The sequence below is a fragment of the Embiotoca jacksoni genome, unplaced genomic scaffold, assembly GCF_022577435.1.
Source record: "Embiotoca jacksoni isolate LCO1_2020_lvr unplaced genomic scaffold, fEmbJac1.0.p SCAF_3, whole genome shotgun sequence".
Lineage (NCBI taxonomy): Eukaryota > Metazoa > Chordata > Actinopteri > Embiotocidae > Embiotoca > Embiotoca jacksoni.
In genome coordinates, this window is record NW_027185381.1 from 3816757 (window position 1) to 3833648 (window position 16892).

The 16892-nt window shown below is 42.4% G+C and overlaps 1 protein-coding gene across 5 annotated transcripts; it reads left to right on the plus strand.

Annotated features, from left to right (window-relative positions):
• Positions 1–1826: 1826 nt before the first annotated feature.
• deaf1 (DEAF1 transcription factor) lies at positions 1827–15232 on the plus strand. 5 transcript variants are annotated; one of them, XM_069163434.1, is made up of 13 exons: positions 1827–2217; positions 3249–3346; positions 3974–4100; positions 4297–4446; positions 5526–5665; positions 5874–5939; positions 6226–6270; positions 7390–7549; positions 7875–8006; positions 12479–12771; positions 12924–13022; positions 13272–13361; positions 14317–15232. In XM_069163434.1, exons 1-13 carry the CDS (start codon positions 1905–1907, stop codon positions 14434–14436), a joined length of 1833 nt encoding a protein of 610 aa, XP_069019535.1. In that variant the 5' UTR covers positions 1827–1904; the 3' UTR covers positions 14437–15232. The 5 variants fall into 5 exon arrangements, with proteins under 5 accessions (XP_069019535.1, XP_069019538.1, XP_069019539.1 ...); XM_069163437.1 differs by having other exon boundaries at positions 14335–15232; XM_069163438.1 differs by having other exon boundaries at positions 7390–7513.
• The last annotated feature ends 1660 nt before the right edge of the window (positions 15233–16892 follow it).

Consider the following 16892-nt stretch of genomic DNA (forward strand, 5'->3'; position numbering starts at 1 on the left):
AAACCTCCATCTACTGACTTTTATTCATTACTGTTTGACAAAAAAAAATCATCCGTTTACTGTATTATTTTATTAATATGTGAATTAGTGGTATAACCACAAACTGTATATAAAAAATAGACGTAGCTTCAGGGTCTGTAAAGTAAAACCAATGCAAAAGTGCCATACACTGCAATACCACTGAGGGCCACTCGGGGTGGGCTCCAAAAGGGCTCTGGCCCCGAGTCATTATGCCCAGGGTGCAGTCATGATTCCGCTATAGGTGGGCGGAGGTGTAGTGTCCTCCTCATGTTCCCAGTCAGATGGAGACCAGTGGGGGGTCACTTGGGTACCACCAGGAGGAGGGTGCTGTGATTGGAGAGAGCTGTAATAACAACAGCAAAACATCTGATCAGTAGGAGAAAGTATCAGTCTCTGAGATTGACTTTTGTGACTTACTTTAACAGAGAGATAAATAAAAACTTGCAGGAAAATGCAACACGAGACACAAATTGACTACATATACATTTGCCTTTATTTCTACCTTTTTTCGTGTTTATCCGTTGACTGGCTGTAAACAAGTGCAGTCAGTCTGATTTATTTTCTGAATTTGACCCTTTTACTGCACCTTTTCATGTTATTTTATTCTTTAGATTATAATGCTGATGCTCACTGTTGGTTTTGCTCTGGCCTCGACTCCCATTGCATTATGCTCAATGTCGTTATTTCTTGAAAACAATGAAAACATTGTATAACTTGTTATACTCGTCTATGAGAAATGTTGACGTTTAATTTAATTTAATTAAATAAAATTTAAGTGCAAAATAATCTTTTAGTTTACAAAAAAACATACCATGTTTGTTTGGATGAGGAAGTAGAATTGCAAATTCCAGATGGAGATCCTCCTTGACAGCTGCAGCTTGCTCAGGTGCCTCATTATGAAAATACTTTAGGTCCATGGTCCTTCCTTTTCCGCAACGTGGCCATGTTGGTGACTGTTGACTATGGAAAGTGTTCATCCGGGTACTGTGGGACCGACGGCGGTTAAACGTTGTTGAAGGTTGCCTTAATGTTCATGACATGTCACTCATACATTTTCTATCTAAAATGTCGGTGTAACTTAAGCAAATCAAGTTTTGTGGTATAGTTAACAACACTCATCAACAATTTTTTTTTTAACAAACTTTATGAACAGACAAGCGGTTTACATTACAAACAATTTACAATAAAATAAAACATATACATGCCAGGGTGAGCTATTAAGAAATTAAATAAAATGTGATTATTTTAAAATGCTGAAACTCTCAGTGGCTTTTTTTGTTCTTCACAAATTCTGTTAAAGTGCCGTTCTGTTTGAGTTCAACACTAAATCCAAAGAAGCAGCTGTGGTTTCGATCTAGTCCATTTTGATTTGTGGATGTGGGACTTTCCAAGGATGATTAGGAGTTGCACAATATAGTTAATATTATTATCCAAACCATGAAATACAAAAATAAAACATTACATCAAATATATAAATGTGTATATTTTTACGAATTTTATGTTTACAAAGTGTTCCAAATCTGCCATGTTGGCTGCTAGCCTACATTTTTGATGTCGTTATTGTTGGGCTCCATCAGTACATAAGCAGAAGAAATGCATTGAGCGAATAGAAATCGTTGATATGATACAGAATGATTAATAAACCGTACTTAAGTTTACATTTTGTGTGAGCACGTGTGTATTGGCCCCTGGACCGTGTCGGCCGCTACGCGTCGCTTCGGGTGGACTCGTGTGCTTTCGGTATTCTCCGTCGTGTCTCTACTCAGACTTCAAGAAAAAAAAAGACAACGCGCGGCTTTAGGCACTCCGGATTAGCTCGCCTCATTCCTTTACGTTCCTGTTAATTTTGACGGAAATATTGATTATTTAATCGATTATCGTTAATGCGCTCCGTATTCTGGGTTCGTCTCTGGTTCGTACCAAGCTCGGCTGCGCTCGGAACCCGCTCCGCCTTGCAGCTCCTCGGTCACGTTCGGCTCTTGTCGTTCGGAGGAAGAATGGACGAAGCGGACTCGGCCACGAAGGCGCTCGAGCTCGATGAACCGCCCATCGCCGGGACGCCGGTGGAGGGAGTGGGCTCGGATACCGAGTCGGAGGCCGAAGTTACCACGATGGCTGTGATGGCGGAACCGGGAAACATCGACATGGGAGCCGAGTCCCTGCCGAACCCAGACGAGGCCGAGGCTGCATTCGCAGGTGATTCGGGCTGTAGCTAACAGCAGGCCGCTGCCGTCCGGGGTGGCGCTAAAACACCAAGTGTGCTGATAAACGTCGGTTAGCGTCGGGCTGTGTTTCTGGTTTATACGGGAACCACACAGCTTCACCATCAATTATCATTTGTTCTTAATTGAAGTTCACCAGTAACTTTTCTCACCTGACAACTGATCACTTCTTCTGCTGTTTGTAAAACAAACCATCGTATCGTAGACCAAAACAATACGTGCAGTACCAAGCCACATTCAATGATTGTGTCATTTTAAAAACAGTTGCATTTTTGTGACATAAACCATTCATTTATCAGAGCGGATATTTTCAGTTGACTACTTTGATCAAATTCGGCACCGAATCATTAATCATCTACCCAGCCGTATTATAATATTTCAACTTTTCCAGTTAGTCTTCATCGCCAGCCTCGAGCAGTGTGGATTGAGATGGTTCACCTTTTTAAGATTAACCGTGTTTAAAATTGACCTCAATCACCTTAGTTTGAATTATATATAGGCTAAACTGAAGGACAGACTCATGAGTGAATTAGTTTATTAATTAATCTTTTGATCTGCATTAAAATATCTGCTATTTAATGAGGTTTGTTGGGGTAAACTCAGGGATGCCTTGGCTGGCCAGGCTGTATCAGTAGTGGGGAGACGGAAAGAATGGCTGCCAAAGAGCTGTAGAAAAATACTACTAATTTATACATCTTTCAATAATAATCCTGTAACATTACAAAATATTAGTGTTAATATGTTGGGAAAGCAGCTGAAAAACAGTCATTCTCTATATCTTTGCATTCAAGGGACATCAGATACAAAGTTTGACGACCAATTTTCCTCACTTAAACACATATTATGGAATATGGTGAAAGTGGTATTTATTATTTCCCATGTTTCCTGCTGTAATCTCCAATTTGGTGTTATCCTTACTGTAGTAATAACAATACAACTAAAGTAGGAATCTGAGGGTCTTTGTGGCGACGCAGTATTTGATTCCCTTGTTTGTTGTTGATCAAGAAGTGACGGCGGTGACGGTGGCCGACGTTCAGGCTGCGGAGGACAATGTTTTCACCACGACGGTCGCCACGTCAGGAAGCCTCCCTGAACACGTTCTGGTAGGTCAACACACGGTGATGATCACGCTGCTGCACGTGCTCAGTGTTGCTCTGTGTTTTACAGTCTGTGCTGTTGGATCAGCTGAGCTTCAGAGAAATAATCATGTCAGAGGGCAACTTCACTAACATCATTAAAAATCCCAAACAACCTCAGTTTCTCAGCTGCAACCAACACATCCGAAAGAATAAGGACATTTCACAGCCCTGCTCTCTTGGTTCCACATTTAGAAGATGAACTGTAGATAATTTTCTCTAGGAGCAGACGTGCTCATATGCACAATTAGAGTGAGAAACTTTTAACCCAGCTCAGTATTTTGTGATAAATAATCATCATTGTCGCAAATACTAATGGCGAAATGATAGGCTTTCTCATTGAGTTATGTGTTGCAGACACACTGTTGGAAATATAAATAAATGTAACAGACAGTGCAGTCTGTTGTGTCACTCTGAATTTTCCCAAAGATCTTCAAACACTTTAAAGGACTGTTATCTAACTTCTTCCCCTGAGAACCTCAGTCATTGTACTTCCCGTGCCTCCAGTGCCCTCTGCTGACAGACAGTTGGACCTGCCTCTCTCTGTGTACTGTCAGTGCACGTATAATGTGTATGTGTGTGTGTGTGTTCCAGAGCGGTAGGACCACCCTCCAGCTGGGTGAAGGTCTCAGTACTCAGAAGACCACTCTGATTGTGGTTCACACCGACGGCAGCATCGTGGAAGCTGCCGGCCTCAAATCTGCTGCCACCCTTGCATCAGGTACATTTGTGTGTGTGTGTGTGTGTGTGTGTGTGTGTGTGTGTGTGTGTGTGTGTGTGTGTGTGTGTGTGTGTCAGTACTGGTAAAGTGTTGTCGAGGTGTCTATACCGAATCACATTTTTTTTAAAAGACCTATGAAAACCAGAATCTGCCTGATTTGTGTCGGTTTGTTACGTCCCTCCTGCGCGTCCCTCAGGCCAACAGACTCCGCCCACTCCACTCACGCCACCCCAGGACAAAGACTCCTGCTCCAAGTACAACTGGGACCCCTCAGTCTACAACAACGAGCTGCCGGTCCGCTGCAGGAACACCAGCGGAGTCCTGTACAAGAACCGACTGGGATCAGGTGACTATCACACCTGTACTGTCGGGTTCCCAACTCAAGCTTTCCCACTTATAGGTTACCATAGAAACATAACCCTCCACGATATCCTGCTCCTAGTAGGCTTAGTTTTTAGACTTCGCTTCATGTCAGACTGAACTCCTGTTACAGTCAATTGGTCTTCATAGTTCTTTACTGGAGACTCGAGGTAAAAGCTAATGTTTTCCAGTATAAGATGTCTGCACTGTATTGCAGTAATGTGGTGCTTTTAAATTAAACAGTATATAAAGTGCAAGAAAGGAAAAAAGATCTTTACAGAAAAGGGGAATCATTTGAATGCTTAAATAAAAGTAGCAAAAGCACAGTTAAAGAAGGCCTTGCATTATCGTGTCAAACGCCATAGGACTCATGCAGACAATTATTTTTTTAAATGATATTATTATTATTATTGAGGTATAAATGAATGTGGTGGATGCTCTGATGTGAACCAATTAAAAAGAAAGAACATCTTCCAGGCAGCTGAAAATTAAATACTTACCTCAAGTCGTTATTTGACCGCGTCACACCTTTTCTCGTTCATTCATTTCACTCAATGAAACACTCAAACTTGTTTTGCTTTTTTTTTTAATCATGGGATGCTGGATGCAAGGGACAATGTTGGTTTCCTGTGTGAGAACACTGTATCACTGTTACTATGAGTAAATACGGGTACAATGTCGGGCTGCACGATTCTGGATCAAACTTTGGACAACACAAGGACTTTTTTTTTTTTTTTTTTTACTTTAAATGTAGCAGCTTGAATCGTTGTCATAGAGATATAATCATGCAGCTGTAGTACAATGAGGGAAAAAAAATAAGTTTTTTTTTATTGACAGTTCAGCACCCGGGTTGCAAGTTGAGTGCTGAACAGCATTGTGTTTTAATACTGGAGTATTTTGATGACAACGGTTCTGCAAATCAAAATGTACCGGAGGATTTTGAGGGGGCAAATATAGGAGACACAAATTTGTATTTTTCCATCCTGAGTTGAAATGAGAAATTACACCTATTACACTGTGTATTTGAGTAATTTGCTTCTCACACTGACCTTGTGTTTTGTTCAGGTGGTAAAGGTCGCTGCATCAAACACAACCAGCAGTGGTTCACTCCCACTGAGTTTGAAGGTCTGTCAGGAAGAGCAAGCAGCAAAGACTGGAAGAGGAGCATCAGATATGCTGGTCGACCTCTGCTCTGCCTCATACAGGTACTAAAACTGTACTCCTGAACTACTTCTGCACTACACTGTAGTACCGCACTGTGTTATGCTATACAAGTGGATACAAATGCACTTTGTGGTTCCAATTTGGCCTGCTGAGTCTCAACAAACAGTCAGATATAAATTCTGTCTGTAGTTAAAATGTGTGTGTGTGTGTGTGTGTGTGTGTGTGTGTGTGTGTGTGTGTGTGTGTTAGGAGCGTATCCTGAACCCTCATGCTGCTTCCTGTACCTGTGCGGCCTGCTGTGATGACATGACCACGGTGAGTGATCTGGACTGGCCCTTGTCCTCGTCTTGGTCCCTGTCTTAGTCCTGGTCTTCGTCCTGGTCCCTGTGTCTTAGTCTTGGTCCTGGTCCTGGTCTTGGACAGCCTGCAGGATCAGGGACCAGCTTAGGTCTTTTAATCAGTTAATATGTTACCCAAGCTTCTTTTTGTTTGAAGTTGTTTTGGGCTGTTTGTGATAATTCAAGCTGACTTTAGTACAATGGTGACAGTAGAACTGAGCTTGAGTTTGTCTCCATCTTATTGTCTGTATCTTTCTCTTCAGTGTCCAAAGGAAGGAGACTCTCTGGCAATAGAAAGTATCAGCATGGTAAATAAAAACATCTTGTTTTACTCTTCTTACTGAAAAACATGGTGATTTCGTTGAGTATGAAATCTCAATCTCTTTTATTTTGAAAATTATAAAATGTTTCTGCATCTTTGCCTTTTGATTCAGACAGACAGAACATGCGGTAAAATAGAGCAAGAAAATGTGATGCAATAAAGGTCCAACCAGCTCCGCATTAAACCAGGGACTCACTGCTGATGGCCTTTACACCCATGTGGTATTTGCCCGGACCGCGTGGCCATCAAATTGCCACACAATCCTTTTTGGTACAAAGTGAATTAAATAAAATTGCATAGAATTGTCATTTGAGGCTACACTTAGAATTTTTTCACATTTTTTCATGCAAAAGTATTCAAACCTGTAATTCAGTACTTCATAAAAGCCCATTTGGCAGCGTTCTTGAGTAAGTTTCTACAAACTTTTACACATGGATTTGGGAAGTTTACCCCGTTCTCTTGCAGATCTTTTTTCTCAGATTCGATGGGAAGTTTCTGAGCTGCCGCCTTCACATCTTCTCACACCGATACTGTTTGGGGAACTCTGGGCTTCGGCTGGGCCGCTTAAAAAAGTCTCGGCTGTTTGCTTTGGGTCTTTGTCAGGCTGAGAGGTGAACAGTTGCCTCAGTCTCACGTCTTCATGGACCTCTCTGTATTTGGCTGCATTCATCCCTCTATTAGTTCTGACCCGTCTCCCTGTCCCTGCTGCTGAGACACACCCTCGTATCAGGATGCTTCACTGCAGAGATGACATCAGCCAAATATTGAGCCGTGACATACAGTAGTAGCTCAGAGCTTTGGGCTTTAAACAGGAATGGGAGATGACGCTCTGATTGGTTTATTTCATGTTATGGCCAAAACACAGTGATGATTAATTAGGGCACTAATTACCACTCCTTTGAGACATGTGTCCTCACTCAGATTATCTGCTGTTAAACAAGCAAAAGTGGATTTGGACACAATGCTAAAGACACTTGCACCGTGCTGTTTAGGCCGTGGGCTTAGATCGCTAAAATGTAGCTCAAGAGTGCACAAAGCTTTGCGACTGTCATTGGACGTTGTGTTGGTCTGATCTGTCTCACCGTCTCCTCTCTGCTCCGTTCAGACGGGCCCGGTCCGCCTGTTCGTCCCGTACAAGAGGCGGAAGAAGGACAACGAGCCTCCGGTAGTCCCCGTCAAAAAGGAACTTCCTGCCACCAAAAACATCACGCTGAGTCCGGGGACCACATGTATGTCACATGATCTCAGTCTGATGGTGACTGGAGGTGGGGGGCGGAGTCTCTGTCACACAACAACAACAAAAAATAATAGATCAGAGGGGTTGTAGTTCAGGATACGCAAATTTAAATATCAGAGCAGGCTGTTTTGACCTTTGACCCCTTGGAAATGACCCTAAAATGCACATCATCTTGTAAATGATTTCATTGTCAAAGAAACATCACCATATTTCCACATATTGTCTGTCCTGTGGTTTATGTTCCTTGAAGGTCGCCTGAAAAAGTTCATGAAAGATTTCCCTATCAAATCTGTGAAGTGAACATTTAAACCTTGTCTCCAAACACGGCTGACGCATCCGTCCTCTTCCAACAGTCACAGTGTCCCCGTCAGGACAGTTCACCACCTCCGGCACCTTGACCTTCGACCGCACCGCAACGGGCGACGCGACTGCTGCCATCATCTCCGAGGGCTCGGCACAGAGCGAGGTGTTCGCCAGCACCGCAGGTAAATAAAAACGTCCGCTGATCCATGTTGGTCCGACAAGCAGCCGGTAGGTGCGCTACCACCAACAGCTGGGCAGGTGTGGAAGACCTTTTAGGGAGAAGTAGCAGTGGGCATCAAGGGTGGCTTACTCTGACCAGTCGATTGGTAAACCTGCTTCTAGGTGCTGGGTGAGTTTTTTTGGTGATTGTTGCGATCAAAAATGTTGGATTTTTGCGTTGGATTTTCTCAAAAATTGCAAAGTAATTTGCAGAGTTTTATGTGAGTTTTTTTTGTATAAATTTGCGGGAATTAGAAAGAAGAAAAGAGAACGAAAAATGAGAATTATTTTTAAGCACTACCTGATAAATGAATAAATATGTAAATACTTCCTGTGATAATAATCATGCTGCACATCACAGAAATACTTTAGTTCTCATCTTTCTTTCTTTATTGAACTTGGAGAACTACAGGGCTAAAAGTTACACAAAAAAATCCTGAAAGTGTCGCAGCTTTCCAGAACAGACAGTCTGCGACTGTAACATAGAAACAACGACTACATCAGCTGTCAAAATAAGAGCTTTAGATGCTGTTTAATTCATGTTCATTCAACAGATAGGCCGACTATGCACAAAAACAAACTGCAGTCTCACAAATTGATGTGTGTATAAAATGATTTTAACATTCAGTAATATGTAATCACTTCCTTCGATAATAAGCATTTAATCTGAAAATTGTAATGTGAAGACCACATTTCCCACAAACCCTGTCACTTCCATTTTTCCTGCTGGTTCCAGTTTCCTCCGGTGCAGAGTTTTATTTGGTGACGCGAAAACAGGAGCAGAGCCTTTCTGATTGTAAATGAGGAGTTATTTTTGTTAATAAAGTGGGTTTTGTTTGAAAATTCGAACTTTATATTGCGGAGTTTGCTTGAATTTGCGTTCATTATTGCGATGACGAGATCAGGGACAAATCCTCCTGACTCACTTATGCTGGTAAAAAGATCTCGGCTTCGACAGCATGAAACAACCAACCCAGCTCTGCAGTTTGATGGCGTCGAGTCTGACTTTAGTTTCTTTTTCCTCTGAACTTGAAAGGTTTTTGTCCTTCAGGGATGTTTAAAATCCGCTGCCTGGTAATGATCTGTAGGAGGGGGTTTCCCACCATCCCCTGCATCAACCTCTGACCCGCAGCTTATCCATAATCCTATCGGGTAATGAGGAGGCACCACAGCCGCTCTCTGATTGGCCGGTGTGTTGCTGTTATGACCTATGATGGCAGCGCTGTGGGTGCTTCTGTCAGCGTGCGCTGTGTGACTAATGAGGCGCCGTCACCACTCGCCGTCTTGATTTCCCTGCCCGAACCTTTTCGTTTCCGCACCTCCTTTGACCAACAGATCTGTATACCGGGACTCAAACTTGAAGAGCTTCAACTGAGTTAGAAATATGAGGATATGTGTAATTTAAAAATAAGAAACAGGTCCCTGATTGGACCTTTTAACCTTCACTCAGACTGCTCTGATGGATTGGAAGGCTGCTGGTGATTTCATCTGACTGCCGGGCGACACACACACACACACACTCAACACTCAACACTCACTCACTCAGCAGTGACCCAGCTGTCAGGACTATCTCTGTCCTTCACCTCGAGGTTAATGAAGCACCCTGGGCATTACTGCCTGCGTGCTTCAGATGAAGAGGTGAAGGATTCAGGAACATCAATTTAAATCCACAGAATCAAAATACATGTGGTGATCAATCTGTCAACTTCAGTAAATAAAACAGAGCACCAGTTTTCATCTTTTAGATGAGTTTTGATGGAGAAGATGAATGCTGAAGCTTGTTCTAAGCTTAGGTTTTATTCCAAAGGGGAACAGCAGGGGGCAGTGGAGTCTCTGCTGCTGTACAACAACCACAGCACGAAGGATTCAAATGAGCCCAGAAGGTTTTTGAGAGGGGATGTGCTTTCACAGACTACTGATAGTTACAGATATTAAGCATTAATCCATTAGCAAAAGATCTTAAATAAATTGTCACAAATATGAGAAACAGACAATTGGTCTTGATCGGTATCAACCTTCAACATATGTTACCGATAGTTTACGGCATCAGAGACATTTCTCGCAGTGTGAAACTCACACAGCGATGTGCAGCATCTGGAACATCAGCATTTCATCAGGGGGAAGAATACTTTAAACATCGCCAACACAATAATGCACACGAAAACCTCCAACAGAACGGAGCAACTTCGTGTGGGAAACAGAGGCAAAGGCACCGAAGCTGATTTAATTCATAATGGCTCCATATTGGGGGTCATACAAGTTTGTTTTCACTGGCTTGAAGAGTTTTTGGAGCATGTAGTGCTCTAATTTAGACAATTGACCTTTTAGTATTGGCAGATATCCTAATCTAAAATGATAGTCGTTGTATTTTGGTGGAAAAACAACAACATGAACAGGACATCTGTCTAAATAGTAAATAAATCATGTCTGTATTATTAATGCACTGAAGTGAGTTAAAACTGTGGTAGCTGTTCAGTGCGCTAGTATTTAAGAATAAACTGGAATTATACACAGTATTAGAGGATATTATAAGAAAAAAACCTGGTGATTCTTCAGTGCTTTTTGTTGTTTGGATTTCTTCAAACGATAATGTCAATTTCATCATTTAGCCTGGAGTCCACAAAATAACTGGACCATTTAAAAAAAATTTTTTTGTCATATTGGTGAGAAAGTCAGAGTCCAGTAAAATGTTAGTGTGTTGAACCAAACCTCCATTTACCTGCGAGAACACTCGCACACCTTTTTCCCAGGACGTCACTGTCTGAGATGGATATCTGGTTATTTTTGGACACATCTGTTCTCACTGGAGCTCTGAGCTGTCAGAGGCTTGCACCCACCCCCCCCACACACACCCCTCCCTGCGGCTTTAAAAACAGAAGTTATGTTTCGTATGTAGGTCAAGAGTGAGCGTATGGAGGACACACAGACACACTGACATGCATGTGCTTTGATGCGTTATATTTTTCCAGTATCAGATATCTTTACTTCAGGTGGCGGATCGATGTGAGGAACAGAAGGTGTCACAGCGATCACTCCCCCCCCCCCGGTCTCTGGTGCTGGTGTGCGTCTCCCTCGGGAGGATTTTTCTCTGTTTTACATCATTTCTAAAATGAATATGTTTGTGTTGTGGACTTTTGTGGATTCTTCCAATGAAGCCACCTTTTGCTTTTAATAACAGCTGCGAACACTCTTCAGTCTCTCCATCGCTTTTCCAACAGTCCTGAAGGAGTTCCCACATTACGCTGAGCACTTGTTGGCTGCTTTGACTTCACTCTGCGGTCCAGCTCATCCCAGAACCGTCTTAGTTTAAGTCGTATGATTGCGGAGTGCAGCCGGATCCTTGTTCTGCTGGATGAGGTCACCATGATGGTTGAGTGTTGCCTTGATTCATGTCCATCAGTGAAGCCCCGACACCACAACAGCTCCTCCTCCGTGCTTCACGGTGGGAACAGGAAGATAGCGTCTGTTCACCTTCAATGGCGGTTTGAACCAAAAGACCCTCGTTTGGGTCGTAGAATGTACATATATAATAGATGCACCATCTGTGTCATCGCCCACGGGTGTCCTGAAGAGAAGTTTTACGGTGACGTCGGTCAGCATCTTGGGATCTGGACTCATCTGACCAAAGTCCAGATTTCCACTGGTCTAATCTTGTTATTCTTGGCCTAAGCAGTTCCTGACACGTTCCTTCACGAGCGGTTTCTCTGCAGCCGTTTGACCATGAAGGTCCAGTTCACTCAGTGTCCTCCAAAGAGTTGATGTTAAATTCTAGGAAGCGCTGATGCAAACTCCATTTAGAAGTGCTTTGCTTTATTTCCGAAGTTGGTAACTTCACTTGTGTACCAACTTTCACTATTTTGAGTGCGTAAGTGCGTTGACGCTGTGAAACTCTGGACACTTTCCATCTTTCATCTTGGCTACACAGAGGAAGGGACGGGAGCAGCAACGTAAAGAATTTTCAAATTAAAGCTCTGAGGAAGCTGCAGCTGTTCCTGAACACAACACAACGTTTTGTTTCTGTTTCACTGCTGCTGCTGGACTGAAGAATCAGTGTGTTAAACAGAGGGCACGGAAACACGTTGATTTCTGGGTAAAATAATTAAAGCTGCAGATATTTTGGAGGCTGATGTGTTCACATGTTCAGGATATTTCCAGTCAGTGCAGAACAGCAGTGTGAAATTTGAAACGACACTGCTCTGTCAAAAATCCTGCACTACACAAGTAAGACTCCAAATATGTAAGAGCACTACTTGAACACAGAACCGGTCTCTGAAGCATCTTGGTGGTCTCGGAGTTTATCACCATGTTTTCTACTTCTACCGCACGTCTTCCCCTCATTTCCTGTCATCGTTCTAACGTTTGTCGTTTAATGACAGAAAACGACCAGTGGAATACGACTACTAAAACCTTCACGGTGTCTCTCTTCTTCTCTCAGTGCTGACGGCGTTGCCGGCGCTGGCCGTGACTCCTCAGCCGGTTCAGGCCAAAGTCGCGGTGGCAGCCGCGGCGACGTCTCCGTCGGCGGCGCTGGTGACCGGGCTGGAGGTGGGGCCTGTCGGGGGGGCGGGGCTGGCGGTGAGCGACGGACAGAAGAACACCTGGCTGTACCTGGAGGAGCTGGCGGACACGCTGCTGAGCAACGTCCAGCAGCTGAAGGCTCTGATCGAACAGGCCAAAAACTCTGCAGGGGATCCGACACGGGTCAAAGGTCAGGCCGCCAGGAAGGAGGTACGCAGTCAGCATCGAGCAGGAATTACTTTATTGCACATAAAAATAAAAGTGATAATCAGAAAATGACCTTCATTAATTTGTGTGTGTGTGTGTGTGTGTGTGTGTGTGTGTGTGTGTGTGTGTGTGTGTGTGTGTGTGTGTGTGTTCAGTGTGGTCTCACTCATTCGTTTCAGAACCAAATCACATTTCAGCAGCCGGACGACTCGGAGGCCAAGGGGAGCTCTGACATCACCGAAATCATCATCAATGTATGACACACACACACACACACACACACACACACATATTTGTAAAACCTCAAGGATGTACTCGAACCTGAGCTGGCTTTTAGTACACACTGTGTGCAGGTCTGAAATTCTCCTCTACAAAGTTTCTAAGGAAATGTTCAGCATAATTTAATTTCCCAGCTCTGACATTTAAAAAAAAAAAAAAAAAAATTGCTGTAACCTGTTTTGTTCTCCTGGATGCTCACACACTCTTCTGTTTTGTTTCTGCAGCAGATGTGTGTGAACTGCGGTCGGATGGCGATGAGCGAGTGTACAGGCTGTCACAAAGTCAACTACTGCTCCACCTTCTGTCAGAGAAAGGTAAGACTCGCCTCAACAATCTTCCGTGTGTATACAGTGTATGTGTATGTGTATGTGTATGTGTGCGTGTGCGTGTGCCCGGCATTAGTCCCAACGAGGCAGCGCTTCATGTCATCGGTTAAGGTTTGGGTTGTCTGTCCACAATGAATGGAAGTCAATGAAATGTGCTGACAAGGTTGGCTGCACCAACTTGCGCACGTTTATTTATTTATTTTTTTTAAATTTATTTTTCCACAAAAGCTGCATCTCTTTTTTTGAAGAGTGTCCTGACTGAGAGGCCTCATAAAACTGCGTGAGAGACAAACTTTATAAGACAGACGGTCTAAGGTCGAGTAAAATCAGAACTATAAACCCTAAAATCACAAAAGAATATTTCTAACACAATCATACACACGTTTATTTGTTTATAAGCTTGTATGGAAAATGATGGGGGGCTGTAGTTGAAGTTCAAACATCATTTTCTAAAAGGTTATAGTAAAAATGAGAATCTCTGAATCTCAGCCCAGTGCTGCCCCTCAGGAAGGTGGGCTTGTGGGTAACTCGGTGTGACCTCAATCAAATGAGCCGAGTCTCACATGTGGGAAGTAACATTAGCAGCATGTAGTTACAGCCGTTGTAAAGTGTGTGATGGTTTCTGTTATCAGCCATAAAATGCCTGATAACCCAGGTTTAAGAGAGACAGCTTTCCAGATGTTGTCTCTGAGGAATTTTGTTTTGCGCTTTATGCTCAAAGTCGACTAGTGACTCTGAACATGTTACGTTATCTCTGCAGCTCTCCTGAATATTTGCTGAGATAGGTGTTGGACCAAAAATACATGAGTCTGAACATTTTTGACCCGTTGGGACTAAATCCTTCTTTGGATAAACGTGTTCTTTGACAGTAAGCTGCTTTTGTCACTTTTCAAGGATGACAGTCAAAAAGAACATGTATGAATAAAAAGAGAAATTTGTATAGTTTGGTTTTCCCCTGCAGGACTGGAAGGATCATCAGCACACCTGCTGTCAGTCAGCGGGGGGCCTGGCTGTCCAGGAGGAGGAGCCAATCACAGCCATGGACATGGACAAAGTGAAGTGACGGTGGAGCGGGCTCTGCTGTCCGTCCGATGAAAGCACGAGCAGTGCTTCAGTCAGCTCATCGCTTCAGACTGGAAGATGTTCAGTGCAACAAGAGGAGAATACTTTAAACACACGTGTTTCATTTCTCCTGACTGGAACGTTTATTCTGACAATTTCTCTTACCGACCGACATAAGAAGAGGATCTCTGAAGTTATTGTACGGACGGCGGGGTTCCCACTCACTTCAAGACAGTTTTGTGACAGCGGCGTCTCGTGGACTTGAGAGGAACTGCAGCTCAACACTCATGGAAACAGAAAACACAATAATTATCACAACATGAATTCAATCTCATCATATTATGGTGTCATAAAGTGGCCAAATCTGATGTTAAGTCCTATTTTTCATCTTTCATAATGAGTAATTATTTACATTAATTCATCAATGATCAGGATGATGTTTTGTTTTTTTTACTTCTCCCAGTGATGTCGTCTCTGCTGCCATATTAAGTCTTGATACAAAGATTTGAACTCTCCGCAGACAGTCCTGGTTAAATAAGTCATACATATCAATAAAACAAGAAAATATACATTACTGTAAAACCCCTATTTTATTTACTGTCAGTTGTCCATGATGTTATACATTTTTTTTTTACTTTTGTGGCTCATGAAAACTCAGACTCAAACTGATTGTTGATTCTCGTAATGAAAATCTTTTGAACTTGAAGACAGAATAACAGTGTTTTTGTACAGTTTGTATTTTATTACATGTAAATGTTTTTGTTCCTGTCTGTTTTTATTAAAGTCCTGAAAGAGAAGTCAAATGTTCTGTTGTTGGCAGTTTCTTGCGCATGCAACATAAAAAGTGAATTTCTTATATTTATTTTTTCTCTTCCTTTTTTTTATTTTTTTATTCACGTTTCAAACTTCAAGGCTCTGGAAAAAAAAGTAGCTAAAAAGTTTCATTATAGTGTTTAAATCCAAAGTATCTAGTATTATTTTATCAGCCTGCTTTTAAAGTTTCAGCCTTAAGTTACTTTGCATGACAGAATACCAGAAGAGATGAATGGTGTCCTCCTATTGGTGCGTTTCAACCGATCAGATAATCGATCCTGCCTTTTCTGCAGAGATGAGAGAACCTGCTGATAAGATGACTATTTCAGCAGCACTTTATCAACCAGGCCGTTATGGCAGAGGTTAGACAGAAGTAAAAGACACCCTGCTTGGAGTTTGTTTAAAGAGAATTTAAAGGACGAGAGGAAAAAGATTCTCTAATCTCATTAGACAGAAGTTGAACTCTTTAGGCAGAACTCCAAGTAATATATCCGGAGAACACCAGGCACTGCTCGTCACCTGTTAATACCATCCGTACAGTGACGCACGTTGGTGGTGGCATCACGTTATGGGGGTGCTTCTCAGAATCAGGGTCAGGGAGACGGGTCAGAACTAAGAACGATGAATGCTGCCGAACACAGAGATCCTTGAAGAAAACCTGTTCCAGAGTTCAGAGCCTGATACTGAGGCAACGTTTCACCACAAAGACCCACAAACTAGAGTCAAGACGACACCTGAGACCTCAGCACGAGTCTCACAAACTTAAAACCCAACAGAACATCTGAGTCCTGGAGCTGGACGTCACTGATGCTTCCCATCCGATCTGAAGTAGCTTCGGAGGATCTGCCGGAATAACTACAATTCAAAGTGTGCAAAGCTTGTAAAGACTTAAAGCTGCCGGTGCTGTCAATCAGGTTGGAAATGAGGAATTTCAGTGTTTGATTTGTAATAAATTTGTAAAATTTCAACTTTTTTCAAAATGGGTTACCGAATGTAGATTAATAGAGAAATACTGATTTTATCCATTTTAATTTCACTCTGCAACACAATAAAGGATGTCAAAACACTCCTCACGGTGTAATGTGGGCCGATATGACAGAATGTTAACCTGTCCACATACCTTTGGCCATGTAGTTTATCTGAATTCAATCCTATCCAAATATAATAATGCATATATAATAATAACATTTCTGACATGTTTTCCTCCAGTAAACCTGAACAAAATGTAAAACTTTGCTGATGGGTGATAACAAAGTAGAGGTAACTGTGTTTTTTTTAATTTTTTTAAAATCAGCTTACTTAAACTTGACATGAAATCAGTTTTCTGTCACTATGTTTTTTCTTCTGCCTCCATGTTCATGACGTTCTTGCCTCCCTCAGCAGGAGTCAGATGAGACTTCTGTCTTCATTCAGCCCCTTAGATGTTTAATTTATAATGAAATTCAGATTCATGGTGGTACTTTATTTTTATCCTACGAGAGTCTCCGAGGGAAAACATCCTCCTCCTTCCTCCTGCAGGATTCCAGACGGACAGATCTGTGTTTCCTTTTTCACATTTAGCTTTTATTTTCATTTCATGTGCTATGCAGCTCCACACGTTCCTTTTTTATTCGTACCTTTTTTTCTCACAGCAATCAAGTGATC